Consider the following 24439-nt stretch of genomic DNA (forward strand, 5'->3'; position numbering starts at 1 on the left):
CTCAAGATCAGCGGCACCCGGGCAGCCTGCCCATGTACACTGCCCCTGGTGCAATGGACCAGAGCAGCCTGTTCATGGCTCTGCCTCAGCAACCTAGGACAGTCTGAGAGTCCCAGCTCTAGCAGGCATGCTCAAGTCTTCCAGGTTTCCTGTTGCAAAGCCAGGAGCCTAGTTTGTGACAGAGTTCCCAGAGCTTCCAGGCTACTTGCTACATGGAAGAAAGCCTGGAATATGTGGTATGGGTAGTTGCCATAAAGCCATGAACCCAGGCATCCTGATGCTTCCAGGCCTTGCTAATCTGTCCTTTAGTCAGGGGCCCATTTTCTCCCACTCCGCTGAGAATCAAGGCAGGATCTGTTGGAAGCAGCCTGGGGGTTGGTAAAAATCCACTGAACCTGGGATGAAATGGATTGTTCGAAGCCCAACAAATCAGGACTTTTGAATAAAACTTTGTTTGGTCAGAAAATTTCTGAGCTTATGTAGTCTTCTGGGGCAGATGCCGAGGTGTTTTGCATTGTCTGGGTCCACACAAGGACTAGACAGTTCAGAACAAACCAGTTCAACTTTGACCAGTTTATTCACAGGTTGTCTGAAGGGGAGGATGGCATCACAGCCTCTGTGTGTAGGCACAAAAAAATCTTAGGGATACAAAACTGAGACCCCTGGGAGAGATCTGATCTTGATGAAAATTAAGGCCTGCTGAAGATCCTCTATTAGGTACCCCAGAAAGAAGGCTTGTGAAACCTCAACTTGACATCCTCACTCACTCCCCATCAAGTATGACCACAGCCAAGGGAGAAAAGGCTCCTGCAGATGCTGGTGGAAAATGCAGGGTGACCAAGTCCAGTATCATGCGATCAGAGCCAAGCTAGCTCCCAAACTTAGCTCCTTGGATGCACAGGAGAAAAAACTACCACAGAATCAAGATGCACATCCAGAATCATAGTCTGGCTAACACAATTAAAAAGAGAAAGAGACATCATGAACTAAGAAACATTCTCTGTTGCCCCCATGCTGCCTGAGAGTGTCCACTGATCGAAGAACATCCTTGCTAAGATTCATTACCTTTAAGAAGGGGTTGTTCCGTCCCACAGATCCTATCTTCCCTGTGTAGTTCACAAACCCACTGTTCCCCTCTGTCGCCCCATAGAACTCGCAGATGCAGACAGGCCCGAAGCGTTGGAGGAACTCCTTCCACACCTCCACCCGCATGCCATTTCCCAATGCCAGCCGCACACTGTGGTTTCGGTCATTTTCCCTCTGCAAATCAATCACATCAGCAAGTTAGAGAGAGTCTGCCAAGAGGCATAAGGAAATACGGCAAGCTTGATCTCTAGACTGTCAGCTAATTCAGGGGATGTTCCAAGGGCCGCAAAATCCCAGCATTACAATGAATGGTGAAGGGTCATTGTCAGGAGACGTCCACTGACTTTATTAAAGCCAATCGGTGCCCAGCCCTTTCTTCCTGAGTTAACAGAAATAGCAGTCACTCCCCTATGTGTTAAAAAGAAACAGCTGAGGACTGTAGGGTGATAGACCAAGGCAACAATGTATTTGGCATCTCAGGGCCAAACCACAAAGACAGAGGGATCTCCCTGGTGCAAAGACAAATTTGGGATCTTGGTCCAGGCCGGATTAGTATGAGGCAGGGAAAGAGAGGGCACAGAGAGACAAGGCTTCCTGGGCATCAAGAAGGTTGGAAAGTTGGGAGTGGGATTCATCTGCCTGGCTGCCAGATTTAGCTCCTGCTGTGCTCAGAGGGACAGTCTTTTATAACCCTTCCTTGTACCAAAGCAAGGGTGCACAGAGTAGGCTCCTTGTGTGAATCATCTCTTCTTTTCTCTTTACAGAAACAAAACAACACAGGCCCCAGACTATGGCAAGTGGCTTGGGCTGCACAGTTTCAGGGAAAGCCCTTCTGAGGCAAAAATCAAGGAACACAACTAAGTTTTAAGGCACTGTGTAGGACAGGAGACATTGGCTAGGATCACAGAAGACCATGCAGAGGACTGCCCTTAGTGCTGAGCACAAGTAGGAGGCTGAAACACCATTCAAACACTTAGTTTAAAGGTGTTGTCAGCACATAGGGGATGCAGTGACAAATCAGCATTTGTGTGACCTGCTCCCAAATCCACAGAAGGTTTGAACCTATTACATTTCCCACCACTTGCTTCTTTCGCTTAAGTTCTAGCAAATTTTTCTTTTGGTTTTAGAGTCTCCTGAAGGGATGGTCTATACATTTCCTGTGGGAAGTGAATATTTTACAACAAAAACCTAAATCCTGAAAATGGTCAGCCCAAACCAAAGTATTTCACTTCTGAGATACTGCTGAAATGGGAGTGATGGCAGAGCCACGTTCTGCTTCCTTTCTCTTCTGCAGGCAAAGCTTTTCCATAAACCATCATGGCCTCACATGTGAAGAGGGGAGGGGACCCAGCTGGGGGCTCTACCTTTGATTTAAATCCCTCTGCACTAAGAAGTAGTAATAGCAAGAAGAGGGGAAGGGAAAAACCCTTAGCCCATCAATTTGATTTGAGTTTTAAAAAAGGGGAAAGGAACCTACAAGCCCCAAAGAGGATAACTGAGGAGGACTGAGGCAGAGGCATCAGGACCTACTAGGGAAGAACCCCAAAGAATCTTGGAGAGATAATGCTTCTTTGATTTGAGGAAAATCTTCATAGAGCAACAGAGCTGGGGAGCAACCAGAATGTGCTACCATGACATGAGGGTTAGAGAAAGAGAAAGAGATAGAGAGAGAGGCCTGTACTGTCTCTGCTCACCATCCATGGAGAACTATGAACATCCACCTGAGAAGAAAGGAGCAGGGTGTAGGGGAGGTTGGAGCCCTACAGAAGATCCATGACAATATTAGATAAATGTGCAAGCCAGAACATCCATCCTCCAAGACACAAATCCCATCAAGGCATGGCAGGAGATTGTTGGGGGATACTTTGCAGTCCGAATAACTCAGTGCAGTTCCAAAGCGAGAGAACACGACTCGCTCACAGTGAATTTGGTAGGTCTCTAATCATGAGAGTCCCAGTCAAGGGACTGTTATGAGAGATGCAGTTTACCTGGGAAGCCTGCATTATAGAAAACTGAAACACAAGAAAACCAGCCTAGAGCTCTTATCTGGCACCATGGCAGTATTTTCAAGTATTTTAATATTTTGGCCTAATTTTTTCAGTTTTCAGGTATTTGACAAAAAAATGGTAAGCCCTAATCCACCATTCATCCACCATTCAGTTTCTGGAGTTGGCCAAACCATTTTCTATCTTACATTGGTTTGAATTTTGCTCTGCAATGTACCTATGATTCTCTCTACCTTCTCACCTACTAAGGATCACATGAAGGGACAATTTAGAGCAGAGGTAGGCAGCCCCCGGCATACATGCTAGAGTGTGGCGCACAAAGGTATTTTGCTTGGCATGTGCACCTTGGGGTGGATAGCAGGGGAGCTGTGAAGGGCCTGAAGATCTTTGTTGTGGCAGTACAGCCCCACCTCCTTCTCCACCATCTGCCTTGAGGTGCATAAGCACCTGGGGGGCTGCAAGTGACTATACTGGGATCCCGGGAGCTCTAGCCTAGCTCATTGCTGGCAGCAGGTGTATGTGCATCTATGGGCAGATGGCGGGGAAGAGGCCAGGGCTGCACTGCCACAACAAGGATCAGGCCCCTCACAGCTTCCCCGCTGTCTGCCCCTGGAACATCACCATCTTACAAGTTGAGGTTGCAGGTGTTTTTGGCACTCTGCCCAGAAACATTGCCAACCCCTGATCTAGAGACTAACACCATAAATCTGATGGGTGCTAAAAATCTGATGGTGATACCTTTGGTGCATTGCAGAGGTAACGCATCACCTCCCCTACATACTGGATCACAGTGACATGGTATCGCCGGCAGTCATCCCAGAACTGGGACACAGAGAACTTGGGGCGCAGAACACAGGTGGCTCCTAAAGGAGAGCAAAGGAAAAGAGTGATTAAGGTCAGGTGTAAGTGGCAGAAAGTTCCTATGTACAGATTTCATGAGATCCCATTGAACTGTGCATGAGCAACTGGTACCACCTTAGTCAGGGGAGGCATGTGCCCCCCCATCTACCAATCAGCAACCAGGGGGGAGTGCCCCCGCAGCCAATCTCACCAACTGAGGCAGGGAGGAACCCCACAGCAAAACTCACCAACTGCAAAGAGGCTGTGCTGCTCCCAGAAGCAGCTGCAACACTCCCAGAAGTGGCCGTGGTGCTATATCCAGTGATCCCACACCCCAGCTGGTGCTCACAGAGACAGCACCAGCTCTCTCACCTACCCCTCCCCACCCACAGCCTAAGCATGAAATGTGGCTGGTCAAAGGGTGCACCAGCGCTCTCAGGGGGTGCACATGCACCCCTGTGAACCCCTTACACATCACCACTGGAATTGTGCTTAATGCTACTGTGGGCTGAAGAGGAAACTGGTTAGCAGGGATCCCTGATCTGAAACATACCACCACTGCCTCAGCCTGTTTATAAATTCACCTGTTGTGCCTCATCTTATACTTGGACTAGACCAGTGGTGCTTCATCTTTTGGCCCCACGGGCCAAGGAGTGGTGCAGGGCCAGTCTGTTCACTGGATCAGGCCCTGCATGCCAGGATCAGGCCCTGCACTGCCTCTACCCAGCTTGTGTGTCTGGATTGGGTTCCACATAGCTTTGGCTGGCTCCTGCATGCTAGGATCAGGCCCTGGCCCTGTTGCCACCCCCGGCTGGCCCCATGTGCCACCCCTGACTGGCCCTGCATACTGGGATTGGGCCCTGCATGCTGGGATAGGACCTTGAGGTTCCATGACCCTGCCAAGTGCTAGGATCAGGCCCCACACTGCCCTCATCCAGTCCCATGTACTGGGATCAGACCTTGCATGCCAGGATCAGGCACCATACACAAGGATCTGGGCCCCAGGGCCCCATGCTGTCTCTACCTAGTCATACACTCCAGGATCAGTTCTTGCACTATCTTGCATATCTGACAAAGTGTACATTATCTGGCAACTGTTCACCTGCCACCAAATTTTCAGATCCGTGGGGATCTGAAAAAAGAAGATTTTAACCCCACCCCTGTATACTGTACATGATACCCCTACACAAGGACAGGTATATATACTGCAAAGTACACAAGTTGCATTGAGAGTGTATCTAGATTCTACATATTTCTGCCTTGAGGGGTCAGATCTGGCCCATGGGCCAGGGATTGAACACCGCTGGACTATACACTCTACGGAACAGGATTCACCATCTTTTGTTTCATATTTCTACAGCATGTTCCTGGACATCTTCTGGGAGCGATATAAGACCTTTTGGTTTGGGCACACTTTTAGGAGGCTGGATTAAGTTTTGGGGCACTGTTCAGGAAGCTGGTTGTTTACTGCATACTGTTCTATTTTAATATTTTATCTGTTTTCATAATTTTTCTTGTTTTTATTGTAAGGTGCACCCAGCCTTTTTGGGAAAGGGGTGGGAGGGCAAAGGAGCTATGACTTTTATAAACAAGCAAACAAAGAACACAATAAACCTACAGCCTCTGGGATTTCTGAATAAAAAGCAATTCACTCCCAACCCTGCATGTTGTATATGATACCTCTGTGCAATGACAGGTGTACATAGTGCAAAGTATACAAATTGTATTGAGAGTGTATCTAGATTCCACATCTTCCTGCCCCAAGGGAGAAGCGAGTCACTAGGCCATCTTTGACTGCGCAGCCAAGAGATGAAAATAATCCAAATAAACTTTTTCACAGCACCTAAACTCTATATAGCTTGAACTACCTGTGCCCAGACAAGTTCCAGAGTCCAGTGTGAGGAAATATTCTCAGTGTGAGGAAAATCTAGAACCTAAGCTGGAGCAGGATCTATAACTTTTGGTGGGGTTGTGCGCACGTGTGCACAATATCTGCGGGAAGAAGGGACAGCATGGCTAGGTTCTTAGAAGTATGTTAGCTTCTGCTAACATATTATTACTATGAGCTATTGTTTGCTACTGACTTGGAAAAATTAAAAATAGGCTTCTTCATGTTTTGCTGTATTGTTGTAGTTGATCTACTGGTCTCTCTCTCTCCAGCATTTACTACTTAGAACATCCAAGGCTTACACCGGCAGTTATTTATACCTGACAAATAGAGAAAGCCCTAAAAATCTCTATGATGAAAGCATTGTTTTGGTTGTGTTAAGCATTGGACATTTTGTGCATGCCCCACTGTTCCCAGCAACTTCATCAATACCAACCAGTTTTACCATCCACCTCATCTAGTAGGCACAGATTCATTAGCCCAACTAGCCCACTATAAATGGAGGAGACTGCATCTATCTACTCATCCATCCATCTCTGAGCACTCCACTCCATTCTTATTGTCTCTTATTCGTAGTTTCATATTCTTTTTCTCTCTTTTGCTGCATGTTGTCCATCCACCCAAACTTTCCATCTACTTACACATCCATCTATCCACTTTTACACTGAAATTTCCCTGCACCATCTGATGTTTAGACCTGCTCCAGCATTCTGTACATACCAACCTCCAAGCATCCTCCAATCCCAATAAGCAATGCAGCTGAGTGGTATAACGGAAGTGTGGTATAGATCACATCCTTGGGCGTGACTCCACAGATGCGAAATATGCTTGCCACAAGAAACAACTTCCTCTGTGTTATAATAGCAGCTTTTGGGAGACCTTGAGGGAAGCACAGAGATTAAATTAATTCACTTTAGAAAACTCAGAGCCAGGACAAAGAAACATGAGTCTGTTACACTGGACAGGAGCCAATGGCTATCATTAGGCAGGTCTTTGATATACAGAGTCAAGGAACTGAAGCCAGTAGGCTTACAAAGTTACAAAAACCTTCTTTTAGTAGTGCAGGGGTGTCAAATGTATGGCATGAAGGCAGAATATGGCCCATGGAGTCATACAATTTGGCGTGTGGGTCTTGAACTGACTCCATGCATCACAAGTGGTATACACAGCCAGTCTGGCATGCAAGCTGGACCTGGCTCTCCATACAGCACAGGGGGTCAACTGTCCAGGGTGCTCGCCAAATGTGGTGCCTGCACTGGACCAGCCTTATGCACTGAATCTAGGGCCAGTCTGAATGGGGCCACACCAGATCCAGTGTGAATTGTTCCAGAGGGGCACCACATGCAGCATGTGGCCCATATAGACCCTCTATGCCACATGCAGCATGCACAGCCAGTCCAGCCCCATGTGCCATGTACACTACACACTGGTCCCACTCCTGTCATGCCAAGTCATAGGCAGGCAGGTCTAGGGTTTACCTCAGGATCAGGAGAAGCCAGGAGGTCTATCTGAGGAACTGAGTCATAGATCTAGACAGTCAGGCAGAACATGAGGTCAGGAAACTAGCTGGGTCAGGTATCTGGGAAGTCAGGCCAGAGCTGGGTTGGATATCCAGGTGGTCAAGCAAGTGCAGGGTTAGGCAGAGGGCAAGGTCAGAGGGCTAGCTGGATCAGGCATCCAAGGAATCCATCAGTCAGAAGCAGCATATTATAAAGGGTGGTTCAGAAAACCTTGTGGAATGAGCTGGTCTAATAAGCAGCATCATGAAAAATCCCTGTCAGAGACCTTAAACTTGGCTTCATTCAACAATAGGTGAAGAGGATCTCAATGGACTAGCCATAGTCCAACCTTTTTGAATGTGGGGCCAGATCATGAACTTTTTATCACCCAGTGGGCCAGCAAGCCATATTCAAAGACCTCACAGGAACTGGTATCACATCATCCCCACCAAAACGAAACTACAGTGTTTACTTTCGTTTCCCATTGCAGCACCTCGGGCTTCAGAAAACAGCTTGGAGGGCCAAATGGTGGCCTGCAGGCCATATGTTCAACAAGCCTGGGCTACAGCATCACACTGCCAGCTTGTATTCAGACTGTGGCCTATTATTACTCCCAGGTCCCTTTTATTTGTGGTGCTAGTCAATTTGGTGCTGCCCAGCCTCTAGGTGTGTTGGGGGTTGCTTATCCTGAGGCGAAGCACTTTACATTTCTCAACGTTGAACTTAATCAGATTCTAATCTGCTCTCCTGTATCTGTAGCCTATCTTGAAGCATAACTATGCTTCCCCATAACTTGGTGTTGTCTGCACCCCCCACATCCAAATCGTTAACAAAGACGTTGAAAAGTACTGGACCAAGCACCGACCCCTGCGGGACACTGCTGCCCACTTCTTGCCAGGATGACACAGATCCATTCACTACAACTCTCTGGGTCCTATCCTGCAGCCAGTTTCTCACCCACCTGACAGTCTTGGAGTTAAGCCCACAATCCTCCAGTTTTCTCGCAAGGACATCGTGGGATACTAAATCAAAGGCCTTTTGGAAGTCAAGGTATACAATGTCAACCTGCTCTCTCATGTGCAGGTAGCAAGTTACCTGGTCATAGGAGGAGATGAGGTTGGTAGGGCAAGACCTGACTGTGACAAAAAGCCATGCTGGCTGTCATTCAGAATCCTACCTTCTGCAGGCTTATCACAGATAGACTCCTTGATGAACTTTTCTAGGATTTTCCCTAGGAGGGAAGTTAGGCTGATTGGCCTAGTTACCCGGGTCCTCCCTCCTGCCCTTCTTGTAGATGTACACAACACTTGCCCTCTTCCAGTCCTCAGGGACTTCTCCAGAGCACCATGAGTTGTGGAAGAGTTTTGCCAGGGGTTCCGCAATGACTTCAGCCAGCTCCTTCAGCACTCTTAAATGAAGATCATCTGGTCCCGCTGACTTGTATATGTCTAATTTTTTAAATTGGTCACACACCAATTCTATGGCAATAGTAGGAAGGTGATTATTCCTACCGTGCTTATCCTGTATTCTAACTGATGTTGATTTCCCCTTGGTCCGGTGAAAGACTGAGGCGGAGTAGTCATTCAGGAGTTCAGCTTTCTCCTGGGTACCAATAACCAGCTCTCCTGAGTTGCTGAGCAATGGCCCCACACTCCCATTTGTTTTCCTCCTATGTACCTAAAGAAGGACTTCTTCTTGTCCTTGATTCCCATTGCTAATCTAAGTTTGGTTGCCACTTTAGCCTTTCTTATCTGTTCCCTGCAACCATCCATTGTTTATAAATCTCTTTCTTCCTTCTTAAAAGGACCGTGATGTATCCCTATTTAGCCAAGAGGGCTTCCCAGACCTTCTGTTACCTTTTCTCTGCATGGGAATAGACTTCCTAAGTACTTCAACGATCATGTCCTTATAAGGAACAACCACTCTTCATGCACACCTTTTGCCTTCGGTCTCTGGTTCTGCACCACTTCCCTTACTAGTAATCTACATTTGTTGAAATTGGCATTTTTAAAGTCCAAGACTTCATAGATTTCATAGACATTAGAGCTGGAAGGGACCTCGGAAGATCATTGAGCCTATCCCCCTGCCCCAGGAGCAGGAAGTCAGCTGGGGTCATAGGATCCCAGCAAGATAAGCATCCAAATTTCTCTTGAAGGTGTTCAATGTAGGTGCTTGAACCACCTCCGATGGCAGGCTATTCCAGACCTTGGGGGCTCGGACAGTAGAGAGATTCTTCCTTATATCCAGCTTGAAATGGTCTTGCAGTAGTTTATAACTGTTCGACCTCGTCATTCCTTGGGGTGCTCTGGTGAACAAATGTTCCCCCAGATACTGGTGGTCACCCCTGATAAACTTACAGGTGGCCATCAGATCACCCCTGTGCCTGCGCATTTCCAGGCTAAAGAGTCCCATACGTCTCAGTCTGTCATCGTAAGGTCTGTTTTCTTGACCTCTGATGATGCACATGGCTCTTCTCTGGACTCTTTCAAGCTTCTCCACATCCTTTTTGAATTGCAGAGCCCAAAACTGGACGCAGTACTCCAGCTGTGGCCTCACCAAGGCCGAGTACAACGGGAGAATAACATCCCGGGATTTGCTTGAGAAGCATCTATGGATGCAAGCCAGCGTTTTGGTCGCTTTACTAGCTGCAGCATCGCATTGAAGGCTCATGTTCATCTTGTGGTCAGTAATGACCCCCAAGTCTCTTTCTTCCGTTGTGCTAGCCAGCATAGCACTGCTGAGCCTATAAGGATGCTGCAGGTTTTTCCTCCCATGGTGGAGAACCTTGCATTTTTCAGTGTTAAACACCATCAGGTTCTCATCCACCCATTTGCTGAGCCTGTCCAGGTCAGCCTGGATCTCCCGCCTGTCTTCTGGTGTGGATGCTTTGCCCCAAAGCTTGGTGTCATCAGCGAACTTGGCCAGTCTGCTAATGACTCCGATGTCCACATCATTAATGAAGGTGTTGAACAATATGGGTCCAAGAATAGAGCCTTGGGGAACCCAACTGGTCACAGGGCAATATGATAATTGACTTCTGTCTAACCTCTGGGTCCGACCATGGAGTCAATTTCCCAGCCAGCAGATCATGGTGGACCCAAGGGCACAGTTGGCCAGTTTCGCCAAGTGGTGATCATGGGATACCAGATTGAAGGCTTTTTTGAAGTCAAGATATATGACATTAATCTCTTCTCCCTTGTCCAGGTGATAGGTCACCTGGTCATAAAAGGAAATGAGATTGGTCAAGCAAGACCTACCTGCAACAAACCCATGCTGGCTATTCCTCAGGATGTTGGCGTTGGCCAGTCCATTGAGGATGGCCTCTTTAATAAGCTTTTCTAAGACCTTTCCCGGGATAGAGGTCAGGCTGATGGGCCTGTAGTTTGCTGGATCCACTTTCCTTCCTTTCTTGAAGATAGGCACCACATTGGTCTTCTTCCAGTCTTCAAGCACTTCACCAGACCGGCAGGAGTTTTCAAAGATCTGTGCCAGAGGCTGGGCTATGATGTTCACCCGCTCTTTGAGTACCCTGGGGTGTAGATTGTCATGGCCGGCTGACTTGAAGGTATCCAGCCTCTCAAGGTGTTCCTTCATGAGGTCAGCATTGATGGAGGGCAGGGGATCTCCCTCACCCGGACCTCCCCGTCCCGTAGTGGGCATGGGCGTCCCGTGGGACTGATGAAAGACCGACGCAAAGTAGCCATTTAGTAGATTGGCTTTTTCCTAGGCATCAGTTGTCAGATGTCCCGTCTGGTTTAGCAGAGGTCCAATGCTGTCCTTGCTTTTCCTCTGGCTCCCCACATATCTGAAAAAGGACTTTTTATTGTCCTTGATACTCGAAGCTAGTTGGAGTTCAGTTGTAGCCTTGGCTTTCCTGGTTTGCTCCCTGCAGGACCAGACCAGTGCAGAATATTCCCCCTTGGAGGTGAATCCCGCCTTCCATCCTTCAATCCTGCTATCAGATTTGTCTGCTTTACGTCGGACAGCAAACATGATGGTTTCATGGTTGCTGTTGCTCAGATTTCCCTCTATATTTAAGTCAATCACCAGGTCATCTCCTTTGGCCAAGACCATGTCTAGCAGAGCGTAATATCTGATTGGCCCATACACCTCCCACATACCCTAACCCCCTACATCCCACTATACACACACACCTACCACCACACCACACCATACACCCCACAACTACACACACACACACACCATACCCCATCATAGACATAAACTCCCAGCCACCCCCACACACAACATACAAGAATAAAAATTTATTTTTGAGTTATTATGCAATCACCTCTATATACACTATGCAAACACAAAATCATGACAAAAATATTTTTTGTAATAAAAACTAAAATTTCTTATAGTAGGTGTTTGACTTTTAGTGTATGATTTGGATTTTTTTGGTTCTAAGATGGCAACCCTCCCTACCATACACACCAAAGGAATATTTTGGGGGAGAGGGCAGAGAGGAACTTTCAGTGGCAAAGGTCAGGGGTTAGGGGTGGGACTTTGAGTCCCAAGATGGCAACCAAGGGGTGGGACAACTGTCAAGGGGCGGGGTTACCCACGCGACCCTCAAAAGCTCACCAAACCTTGTTAAGTGGTCCTCCACCTGAAATAATTTTCTGCCCATGTCCTAGATGCCTGGCCAGTGGACCTTAGGAAACCTAGCACTGAAGTCTTCCTATTACAGGTGCGCTGATATTTTTTTGGGCCGATACCAATGGATGATTATTAACGAGCCATATTGGCCAATACCAATCCAATTGTTGATATGCAGCCCTGCAGCTTGGAGAGCAGCATCCAGCCAGCAAGTCTGTGGGGGGAAAGTGCAGGAGGGGCAGATTGAGGCCCCCGTGGTGAGGGAGGGAGTGGAGCTGGAGCTGGGGCAGGGGCAGGCCCTGCCCAGCTAAGGCAGGGCACAAGACAAAGCCATGAGTGGCATATCCTCAGGATGCAGGGGGGCAGCTTGTGCCACTGTACATGCCCCCAGGGGAGGCATGCAGGGCATGTGCCTCCCCGAATTTGTGCACGGAGCAAGGGTAGGCTGCCATTGTGGGCTGGGGCCTGCGGCTGTGCTGAGCTCTTTCTGGTGGGGTGGGGGGTTGGGCTGAAGCCCCTCTCAGGGCAGACAGCAGCAGTGGTGCTGGGAGGGCAGAATTTGGGGGGCTTTGGTGAATTTTCTGATGGCTGAACCCCTCCCAGCACCACCACTACTCAACTCGAGCACAACCCTAGCACAGCTCCCCAGCATGAAGGTGCTTGGCACCAGCCCTGGCCCTGACCGCACAGCAGCAACCTGCCCTCACCCCACACACAGATCGGGGGGGGGGGGGCATGTGTCCCCCATGCCACTCCAGGGGTATGCATACAGCCTGCCCCTGCTGCATCACCCCACCCCAGTTGTGCAGAGCCTGCCCCTACCCCAGCCCCACTCCCTTCTTCGCTCACCATGGGGCCCTGATTTGCCACGCCCCCTCCATGCCCTTTCCCCACCACAGACTTATCAGCTGGATGCTGTTCTCCAAGCTGCTGGGCTACACTCCTGGCCCCATGCATGCTGCAGCTGTGTGCATGCACACAGCATTTATCGGCGACATTATCGGCCACATCACCCAAAAAAAGGCGATTCCTGATAATGTTAATTTTCCTTTTATTGGTGCTGATATGATATGGGCTGATGTATTGGTGCACCTCTACTTCCTATCCTACTTGTAGTGGCGCCTGCATGGTATGTGACACTGTTTACTGGGCAAGTCTGTAGTTCATTAATACAATCAAGCCAATTACTGGAACGGTTCCTTGATCTTAAACACCACTCCACCCACCAATCCTAGTTATTCCTTCTATCCCTTACAGTGGGGTCAAGCTGAAGCCACCACCGCATCTGCTACTGGGTCAAGCTGGGACCATGCTCCATGCCCCAGGCTGCTGTGGAGACACAGCCTGCTGGTACCTGAGCAACAGTAAGTGGTGGGAGGCACAGTGGGGGGGGCAAAGGCTGCAGAGAGGAGGTGTGGGGAGCAAAGCTGCAATGGGGACAAGGGGAAAGAGGGGTGGGGGGCTTGAGGCAGTGGAGGGGAGAGGCAGGAGGGCAGAGGTGGGGGGAGGCAGGCAGTTGTGGCTCTGGCCCTGAATCTGACCCCAACCCTGGGTCAGGGTCACAGCCACAGCAACTTCCAGTGGCTTACTGGTAGCCTGGCAAGCCAGATAGAGCAGTTCCATGGGCCAGATCCAGTCTGTGGGCCATACACTTGAAACTCTTGCTGTATCAGATAAGCTCCCCAGTTGGCCTATACTTCCCATGATACAACACAGCCAAGGCCTCCCATAGAGTGGGGAGAGAAAGGGAGTATATAGATAAAACTGGAAGCCCATTATACCAAACTACAGATCCCTTGAGATGCCATGATAATACTGAAATATTCAACTATGACCACTGAAATATGTAAAGTATACAAATATTTTAAATTGTTGAAGGAATATTTTGGCAATTTAAAATAAAAATGAATTGTTCTTGTTTTCATTGAGAATGTCCATATGGAGAAAAGCATTTCCTGATTAGCTATAGCAAAGATCAATGGCCTGTCACCCAGGGGAGCCATTGTGCTCCAAGAGGGTAGTTCTCACCCTGTGAAGCCACTCATATGCTCCACCTCCCAAACCCTTAGCTCTTAGCTGTGCACACATATTCAGATGTGGAGTATTCGTGCCACACATTTTTCCTCACCTGTGGTTCCTGATGTGTAAATGTATACTGATGTGGATTTCTCAGTCACCTTGGCTCGCAGGTCAACAGGCAGCGGTTCTGCTGAGGCAGACTCTATCTGCCCTTGGAGGGCTTCCACACCCTGGGTAGGGGACTCAGCACTCAGGTAATAGACCCGAATCCCATTTTCCTGTAGACTGGGCAGGATTTCTTCAATGGCAGCTTTGAGATCTGAAAGAGAGAAAGGAGCATTACAGACAAGTTTCACCTTTGAGAATCCCTTATGTCAGCTCTTTATGGGCACACATAGCCCATACACTTTTACGCATGCACACAGGCACATACACTTTCAAATGTAAAGCACACAAAGGTCCTTGCAGACAGCCACAGAGACACACAAACACACACACACATAGATGCTCACATACATAAGCATGAGATCAAGCACATGCACAGAAACCAGGGACACAGGAATACACAATGATTGATAAGCATACAAACATCCACAAGGATACATAGATAACCCCCTCCTCCAGTGTAAGCACTAACATATACATGCAAATACAGTTCCACAAAGACACAATCATATATAGACAAAAGGCACACATAGACAGCTACATGCACAGGCACAGGTCCTAGCAGATGCACAAAACATTAAGCTGTACAAACAGATGCAAACAGAGTCAGACATAGAAACCTACACATGCACACAAAACACAGGTGGTAGCAGAGACATCCAAATGCAGGAACACAAACATAAATGCTCACAAACAGGTGTACACACCCTGATTTATCAGACCATAAACCCACACACAGATATATCTAAATTGTCCTTTTCTTGCCATTTTCCAGTTGGTCTCATAAAAGGTGTCATTTTGGAACCAAGAGTTCTAGTTTTTTGTATGCCAAATAGATGCAATGCATGTTTTGTGCATGGAAGAATTGCTGCGGACTAGGCAGAGTTGGGACTCATTGATTCCAAAAAAGTGACCCTGATATACCCTAGCAGAGGACCTGGCCCACTGACATCAATGCTGATGTTGATTGACACCAGTTGGGTTCTGGCTGCATTAATTTTATTAGCCTATCTTACAGAAATAAACTAACCTCTAATCCAGGAGTTCTTAACCTTTTTGGATTCAAGACATACCCCGCCTTGGACTCAAAGAACCCCTCCAGAACTTTTGTGAATTGAGCAGCATCCAATTTCAAAATCGAATTACATGTTACAGTACTTACCTCCTTGCACAGGAGCTGCCAAGAAGGGAAAAGCCTGAGCTTGCACTTATCTGCTTATCTCTTCATATCTCACTTATCTTTACAGCAGCCTTCAAAGCATCCGGTAGCACTAATCACTGCTCTAACCTTACGGGATTATCAGGAAACTTTCCTGGGGCTTGAGGAGAGGTTATCCATAGCTTCTGGGCTAAGGACAGAAGTTACACATAAACCAGTTTAAGTGACCAGAAACTGGTTTAAACCTGTAATACAGCATAAGTTCAGTGCACATAAACCAGCTTCAAAATGGCCAAAACTGCTTTAAGATAAACCTGGTTGAATGTAGTATCAGACTTAACTGATTTGGGTCAAATCGGTTTATGCAACTTCTGTCCCAGACCCATTCCTGTTGTAAGTTAGAGTCCCCTGGCATCCCAGATGCTTTGCAATCCTGGGTGAGGCTAGGCTGTCGGCTCCAGACAGCAGGGCTTTCCTCTGCTCTCCAGCCTGAAGCAAAGGGAGCAGGAAAGGGGTTTATTCCTCCCTGTCCCCCCTGTCAGTCATTCCCCAACTCCAGCAGCAGGGGAGGGAGCATGGCCAAAGTCAGCCATGTCACCACCATCCACCTGCCTTGCCACTGGCTGGGGCTGCAGGTAGCCTGCAAGTGCTGCTGAGGACAGAGGTAGAGAGGTCAGCCTGGCCTAGACTGCCAGGGCAGGCCCTTTCCAGTGGGCTGCAGCTCAGGCTGGGGCCACAGGCACTGTGTGGCTCCCTTCACCCAAGCCAAGTGGGGCTGTCACAGAGCCCCAGCCAGCTGGGAAGGGCCCAGTGTGACCAACCTGTGAGGGCAGGGCCCTTCTCAGCCCCCACAGCTGTGTGACACACTGGCCTGGCAGCACAGGCAGGGGCTGGCTAGGGAGTTGACTTCCCAGGCCAGCTCAAAGGCACTGGCAGGTCCTGAGCCCAGAAGCCACTGCCACACCCCCTGTCCTGTGTAGCACCCAGGGCCAGGGTAGCTGTTCTGCCCCCCTTGTCTCTAGTTTTTTTTGTTTTTTTTTTTTCTTTTCTGTTTTTTTGCACCGGTCCTGGAAGCACTGCAATACCAGGTCAATGCATGGAGTGGATGGAGCACGCTCCGGTTCCACCACCCAATACCAAAAAGAATCTGCTCAATATAGACCTCCTATGGAGGACATATCAGAGACAATTACAAACCAAGGGGGCTTTCTGCCACATGCACCCAAGCAGGGAACCGTGCTCCCCAGCCTTGTCTCTAGTTGCTGCGGCCATGGCACCACTCAGGGCAGGTGGGGAGCAAGGGCTGCTACCCGCTACCCCTCCAGGCACAGCCTGGCTGGGGTCCCTACAGGCCAGGGTGGGGGTTTAAACCCCTCCACAATCATACTTATCCCCTGCGGAGGCCTGGCCACCCCCCACCAAGTCAGCTTCCCTCTAGCCTTGCAGCTGCTGTAATGGGAAGGGAGGGCTGCCCTAGCACCCCCCAGCTTCTAGTCTGAGCCACTGCACGTGTCTGCATTTTCAAAATTAAGCATAAATGTCTGTGCACTTGCAAATCAGTTCAATCTTTGCAGGTTAGATGACCCTGCAAAGATTGCATCAATTCAGGCTCTGGCTTTTTGATGTCTGTCCCTGGTGCCTGCCAGTGTCAGAGACAGCACACCAGAGGGAATGAACGTGCTGATCCAGGGTGGTGGATTCCTGCATGCCTAATGGCACTTGGTTGATAAAAGTACTCAGAGCTGTATCTTCTCAGAATACCTGGGTCAGTTTAAGGGGCTTGGTGAGACAGTGTCTATCTGTGCCTGGCACACTTTTCTCCCCAGGTGCTGGAAATTAAAGGGTGTAAAGTACCATGCCAAACAGCATGCTTTTCTGTTTGCTTCATACCAGAGGACAAGGAGATCCTGGGAGCTAGCTGACCTAGCTCCAGCTTACTTCAATTGACAGCTAAGGGACAGCTATTTACTTCTCTATTTTTCTCCATAGATGTCCTGGTTTACTGATCCTTATCTCTCTCTCTCATCTGATCTGAAAGGTGATTATTAACCACAGTCATAGATACTTAAACTGCACTTTGTCCCAGAACTGCAAATGCACACAAGCCTATCTCTCTCTTAGGCATTTATATGGGACTTTTTCTCTAAGGGCTGATTACCAGGTACCAAAGGGTTTCAGATCACATGCTCAGAATCTACTAAGTAATGCTAGCATCTGAACCCAGATGGCTGGTGCCAGAGCACAAAGCCTTATATCATGGCTAGCTTGCATGGGTATATGATTAATTTTCTCAAGGTTAAGAATATTTAGAGAAAATATGACAGTAGCATTGGGAGAGTTATTTACAAAGTGCTGACTCCAAGATAAGTTGATTGGAAATTTGTCCTGATAACCATATAATTATTTGGCATGCGTTATACAGGATTTAGGCAAAGGGATCCATCTTGCCTTAAGCTCTTATAAAATCAAAGCAGGTCAGATCTTTCAAATCCCTCAGCAGAGTAATCTGGACATTCTGCAGTGTTTCATTGCTGTTATGAAGTGCCAAGAATCTAACTGAACTAAATAGGAAGTCACCCATGGGCGGATTTATGATTTTGGAAAGGAAGGTGCACGTGGTGAGGTGCGTCTTCACATATAACTAACATATTTTTCTCCAAGTAAAAAGAAATTAATATGGTAGGGGCCTAGGGCTGTATTATTCAGTTTAAGATTGATGCAAAAACAAATATAACTTTATTGGGAAGAATTAAAAACATTCGGTAGGGCGGTGAAATAGGAGCTACATTACTAGGAACAGCTAACAGACAGCAGAATTGCAGAATAAAGGCAAGCTTGATTAATGGAACATCAAGACCATTGAAAAGGAGAGAGGGTCATTAACACCTGTGGAATGAAGAGTTTGGAAGAAATCAGGTAGCTTTTAATGAGCCATGTAGTAAATTTACTTCCTCACTGCTGCTTAAATTGAAATGCTGCTGCCCTTCCCATTTTTAAATTTTTGGTAGTGCAGGAATCAGTGGGGATGCAATGGCACTAAGGCGTGCCCCCCCACCCCCTCTTGAGTTTGCCCTTGAAATTAGCAATCTAATCAGGACAGGAACCCTGCTGAGAGAACCTGGACTCTATCCCTAGCTGTGCCACCAACCCACAGCATGAACTGGATAAAAACCCATGCCTCAGTTTGCCCTTCCATACTTTTTCTGTCTCAGTTGTAAGGCCCAGGGGGACAGTTCTGGCAGAGGTCTTAGGTGGGGCTGCTGCAGCAACACTACAATCCAGAAAGCTTGTGCCTAGACCCTGCAGAGGATTGATCTCACTTGGCACTCCCCCTGGTTTAATGCAAAGCTTTCCAGGAGCTAAGAGTGCTGGTTCTGCATGTTCAAACTGCCCTAGTTTGAGCAGCTTATGGCTCACCTCCCACACAAGCCAGATCAGGATGCAGATATAAGATGTGCCCTCTCCTGCCCCTGAGGGCCCTGATTTTGCAGCTGTGCTCTGAACCAGCCTAACACATAGCAGCAAGAACACTTTCCCTTCAAAAATGCAGTTGAGGCTACTCACTTTTAAGAGAAAGTCAGCGGAATTGATGCTGCCACCCACCTTTTATCTAAGGGCCTAGTAGCTGGCACTCACTGTGAAGTGGAAGATAGGCCTTCCTCACTGAGGGGACTTAAATCCACCGCTCCCAGATAGGTGACCTAGACATGAGCTAGGCTGGGCTGCTGACCCCTCTGCTCCTCCTGCTGAAGCAAAGCCATTGGGTACCCAAGTCAGGAAGCCAAGAGAGCAGGAGTGAAAGTAAAAAGGCAGGGATTACTGTGTATCCTACCAGTTAGGGCAGTCTTCTGGAAGTGATGACTCCTGGGTTCTCACCCATGCAGCAACAGATATTTCTATATTTTGCACTAAATAGACATTAAGATAAATACTAACATGATGTCTGGAGAGGGGACCAGAGATGTTCAGAGACCAGCATCATCCTTATTTTACAGATCAGAAAACTGAGACAACTAGACAACTAATGACTTGCCCCAGGTCACCAAACAGACTGGCAGAAGAGCTATCAAACCAGTCTCCTGGCTCCTTGGACAGCATTCTGGCCATCTGCTGTGTGGCACAAGGGATGCAGAGCTCCTTTACCTTAATAATCACAATAGTATCCTCAAAACAAGAAGCCAAATTTTCCTATTTCAGTGCCAGTTTCTAGTGAAAAATTTATTCATGAGTTGAGCTGGGGGGGGGTTTCCCCCACAACTAATAAATTAGTTGAAAAATTCAGGATGAAATCCGGGACGAAAACTACTTGCGAATTCAGCTTGAATTTAGAAAAGTATTTTTTTTTGGGGGGAGGGGACTGAGGAAAACTTCAGGAAACTCAAAATGTTTAATGTCAGCACTTTTAAAAACAATACGTTTTGATGTTTTTGTTATAAGATTGTGTAACTGTTCAAATCCAACCTCTTTTTTTAAAATTGGTTACAGAAAATGGCTAGATAAGTCAATAATTACATGAGATCTGTCCCCTGAGGTCAAATGAAATGTATCAAGTCAACTTGAAAATATTCTTTGCCTTTGTATTTGACGCCAGTGGAAAAAAAATTGAAAGATTGTTTCAAATTGTCCCCAAACTTTTTTTTTCACCAACTATTGGTTCAACACAAAACCATAAAAGTGATTGATCACACAGCTGTAGTCGTGCCTCTTACAACTGGGACTTCAAAAGGAAAGTCACTGTTTCAGGAAGCAACCTTGTATCTATAAAAAGGGCTGTTTCTCAAATGCTCCTTGTGGAGTTTGTACGAAAATCAGAGGACTGGTGCCCTGGGTTTTCTGTGTCTTTCTCCAGCCTTGTCTTCATACAAGCTGCAGAAATGAAACACGCCTGAGCTAAGGAGAGAAATGTAATGCTTGGGTGTTTCTATGGAATGCTACGAGTTGCCTGAAGGCCCTTTGTCCCTGTGCTTCTGTCCCCGTTCTGTCAGTGCCCAGCAGCCTGATGAGCCAAGAAAGCAGAACTCAAACAGCCAGTTCTGTGTAATGTTCCCAAAGAGCAGGAGTGCAGCAGTTTAAGGCTGCAGGGCTTGGATTGTTGTTGGCAGTCCAAGGAAATCTGGTTACTGTGAGCTTTTTTTTTACTGACAAGTTTTACTGATGCATGCACATAACATAAACATAACTCTTCTGTCAGGCTCTGCCTTGCTGCCAGGTCCCAGTTAGAAGGGATGGGCTCAAATTCTGCAGTACTGGGTGAGTCAGCCCCGGGTGCCTAAGTTTTTCTCAGTCCTTGACCCAGGAGTCAAAGCTGTGCTTACTGCCTGTGATATTTGGTCAATCTCTTGCAGGTTTATTGCTGCTGCAAAGCCTTCCCTGCCACCTGATTACTTGGTCAATCTCTGTGCAGGTTTATTGGTGCTATTGTTCCCAGTTTTGTAGGGAAGGACTTGAGTCATTCATTGAAGCTGGATCTTAAGGAGGGAAGTTGTTGTTAGGATCCTACCACCAACTCCTGGTGAGATATGACACCACCATGAAGGCCTAGCAGGAGGCATATGTGTATGCTTACAGACGCACAAAAAATTCCACACAAATACATGCATGCAAATACACAAACACACCACAGTATACACATGCATGCACTAACACACAGACATACATGTACAAATAAAAACAAACCTGCCCAAATAGACACATGTATGCACAAAGATGCACTCAAAAATAAATATATATATTCATTCCCTGCCCCTGCCCCCCACCTCCCCACGTGCCTGCCTCTGACCCACTCATTTCTTAATTTATATCCTCACTGCTTGGCTTTCTTGCATGCATACCAGCCTCTGGCTTCTTTACTATTCATTCCATCCAGGAAGAGCACACACCAATTGCAGATGCTTCCTCAGCCTGACAAAGGCTATTTATACCCAAAAGCTTGCAAAGAAGAATTTTTTCAACTATCTGAGTTGGTCTAATAAAAGATATCAGCTTTACCCAAAGAACCTTGTCTGCCTATATATCTATATCTAAATAGCTATATAGAGATCCATATATATCTATATCTCTATATATAGATATCTATATAGGTAAATATCTATCTATATAGATACCTATCTATCTATAGATAGATAGAGATTTATATAGATATATCTATAGATAGATAGATAGATATCTATATAGATCAATCTCTTTCTCTATATATATGTCTATATAGATATCTATATATATTCACACACAATTCCACACAAATTTACAGGCACGACATACACAGATCCTCACAGGCCCCTTACATGGACACAGTCGCATGCAAATACACAATTCAAACACACATTCACACATATACACACACATGCACACATCAAAGACTACAGGCCCATAAATACAAACATTTATGCACTCATCACACACATGCACAAACACACACAGATATAATTTCATAATACACATAAAAATACACAAACCCACATATGTACAAATATACACAGATACTAGTATATAAATCCATACAAACTCACAGGACTGTACACAGACAAACAAATTCTTCTACATGCTTATAAAGACATATGGAAATCACTGCATATGAATCAAATGGAGGCTCTTAAACATAGAGGCATTTACAGAAGCACACATAGGCAAACACACATGCTGACAGACGCATACAAATACATTTCCCCCCCCAACACACATAAATGCATGCTGTGTCTGTAACAAACATACATACACACACATAAGCACAAAAGTACTCTCCCTCCCACGGACTTGAAGTCACTGCTGAACTCGGGCACTGCTGAACTCAGGCAGTGACTCCGTGTATCTCTCTCCCTCCTGCACTATGATCTAGTTACTGAGTAAATAACTTTTTTAACCTCTCCTCTCCCAGAGGAAAGCCTGCGCAGGATCCCCCAAGAGAGGGGAGTCATATGCTTGCAACTAGGTTAGTGCCTAGCTGTTATGTACTGGGGTTCAGAGACAGGGGTCGATGTGAAGTGAGGTCTGGGATGGTTCCCATAGACAGAGAGAGCCAAAATGGGTAATAATCAAAAGGTAAAGAACATGGGATAATCCAGTGGATTAGAATGGAACTGGTGGCTGAGAAGGAGGACTCTTGTGTTCTATCTTTAACTGTGGGACAGGAGTGGAGTCCAGTGAACCAGAGCCAGGGACTATAGGAGATGTGACTGCATTCTTGGCATCTGGGAAAACAGACATCCAGAGATGCCAAGTAATCGCAAACTGAGTTTCTCCTGCCCTCTGTTTCCATCATTCCCACCTAGTTCCTCAGAAGGCTTCAGTAAGAGCCCTTTGACAGGTTGGGAGGCATTCCTCCTATAAACGTTGATAAATCACTGCATGGGTGTTAATGCATGTGAGCAAGCACCTCTTACTGCAGAAACCAGTCTCACCAGGAAGCCTGATGCCCTGGCCCATTTGGTGCCAATCCTGCCAGGAACTCCATGGAAGTTTTCTACCCCCTCATTCACTCACCTAGGGTCCTCACCTTGAGACACAGCAAACCCCGTTCAGGTGTTCACCCTGGGACACAGGAAAGCTGTACTCACCTGGGCTGGTCAGCAGCACCTTGGTCCCACAGGAGACCAATGAATAGAGCAGGGACTGGGAGCGAATGTTGTAATTCAAACAGGCCATGGCACAGCCAATCTTCGCCAGCCCTAGCCAGACCCACACATAGGCTGGGATGTTCATCAGAAAGACAGCCACTGAGTCCCCCTCTGTCAGCCCCAAGCTTCCCTGCAGCACCCGGGCTGTCTTGCTGCTGAGGTGGTCTATGTCCTGGTAGGTAAAGACCTGGTCACCAAAGAGCAGCAGAGGTTTCTTGGGATGTCTTCGCACCTTCTCCAAAAAGACGTCAAGCATGGTGAATGCTGGGCGGCGGATAAAGCATACAAAGCACTTGACTCCTAAATGGATCGTGGTCACAAACATGGTCAGGTCTTGCCACCAGTAAGGGAAGAAGATCCCCAGCAAAGGAAGCAGGAGCAGCAGCCCAGTGAGGGCTGTGAAGAGCACGAACATGATTCTGAGACTTGGCTGCAGGCACCCTGAGCTCTGCTCTGTGTGTGTAAGAGGCAGGCAAGATAAACCTTAGGAGTTCCCACTTTCCCCTCCCCTTCTTCCCTTTAGGTTGCATAGAGGAGGGATTGGCTAAGTGTCAACAGCATGCATTATTGACATGAGAGGTCAGGACAACTGCCAAAGTCCCTCCTACCTGTACTACTCCCTGTGTCTGTGCCAAGGAGGGTGGAGAACATGAGGAATACAGCTTGCCAAAGTAGGGACGGCAACACTGTCTGTGTCACTTCTCTGCTAGAAGGGAATTTCTCCAAAGTAAAGCAATTAAACCAAAGTTTGTCACCCTCTCTCATCATTTTTTCTCTTGCAAATACTCCTATGAACAATGTCCTGGAAATGCTCTGTGATCATGCCTCTGTCTTTGCTCTGATTTTCACAGATATTCTCTCTTCTGGTGGGACACAGTTGAGAGCCTGGGGCACTGTGTACCAGAGGAATGACAGCACAAATTCTCTGAAATGGAGTTTCAGTAAACTCAGCCTGAACTCCACTGAGGCTGACCTGCCGCTGCTGTCTTCTGTTTAGCTGTTACAGTCAGCAAATCTTTTCTTCCATTCATTCCCCTCTGAATCCTTAGCTTCCAGACATCTAAGAGGGTGGAGGAGGACCCAGGGGTTTGGAGAAGGGCTTACAGGACTTCTATCTAAAAAAGGGAAAATAGAAGAGAGGGGGATAATAGATTCAGTTAGCCAAACTTCACTATTGGGAAAGATACTAAAATGAATCATCGAGCAAATAGTTTGCATGTTTTGAGAGCAGCAGGCCCCAAATACTTCCAGGTCACAACCTCATTTAGGGGCAGCTTCACCTATATACAGTTACCACTGGGCGCATCTACAAGAGATGCTAAGTGTGCAGTAGACTAATTCTACCGCGTATTAGCGCATCACGGCAAAAGCCATGCTATTGTGCTAAGGCGCAGTAGAATTATTCTAGTGTGCATAAGTATCACTTAACAAGGGTGCACTGGCACTAGTGCACAGTAGCACTGACTTCTGTGCATTTAGTTAGTACCTGTTATTACAGGTACTAAACTAAATGAGCAGTAACGACAGGAATCAGAACTCATGGTACAGGAGTGGTAGAGGTG

General features: G+C 47.2%; 1 protein-coding gene and 1 non-coding gene across 3 annotated transcripts in view; both read right to left on the reverse strand.

The window, feature by feature from the left end:
• SLC27A5 (solute carrier family 27 member 5) overlaps positions 1–23337 on the reverse strand; it is a 45653-nt gene extending 22316 nt beyond the window's left edge. Inside the window, exons 1-5 of one of the 2 annotated variants that reach the window (XM_090049026.1) lie at positions 22818–23337; positions 14050–14259; positions 6541–6699; positions 3831–3955; positions 1066–1260 (exon numbers count right to left, since the gene is read on the reverse strand). In XM_090049026.1, coding sequence (XP_089905152.1) covers positions 1066–1260; positions 3831–3955; positions 6541–6699; positions 14050–14259; positions 22818–23292 — 1164 coding nt within the window. In that variant the 5' untranslated portion in view covers positions 23293–23337. The remainder of the gene's footprint in view (positions 1–1065; positions 1261–3830; positions 3956–6540; positions 6700–14049; positions 14260–22817) is intronic. The other variant, XM_090049028.1, reaches the window with a different exon arrangement.
• Positions 16316–16498, reverse strand: LOC149864270 (U2 spliceosomal RNA). The gene has a single exon (XR_016442779.1). It is a non-coding gene; the product is annotated as a U2 spliceosomal RNA (small nuclear RNA).
• Positions 23338–24439: the final 1102 nt, after the last annotated feature.

Source organism: Crocodylus siamensis, chromosome 5 (assembly GCF_052110815.1).
Source record: "Crocodylus siamensis isolate JL-2025a chromosome 5, ASM5211081v1, whole genome shotgun sequence".
In the NCBI taxonomy this organism is placed as follows: domain Eukaryota; kingdom Metazoa; phylum Chordata; order Crocodylia; family Crocodylidae; genus Crocodylus; species Crocodylus siamensis.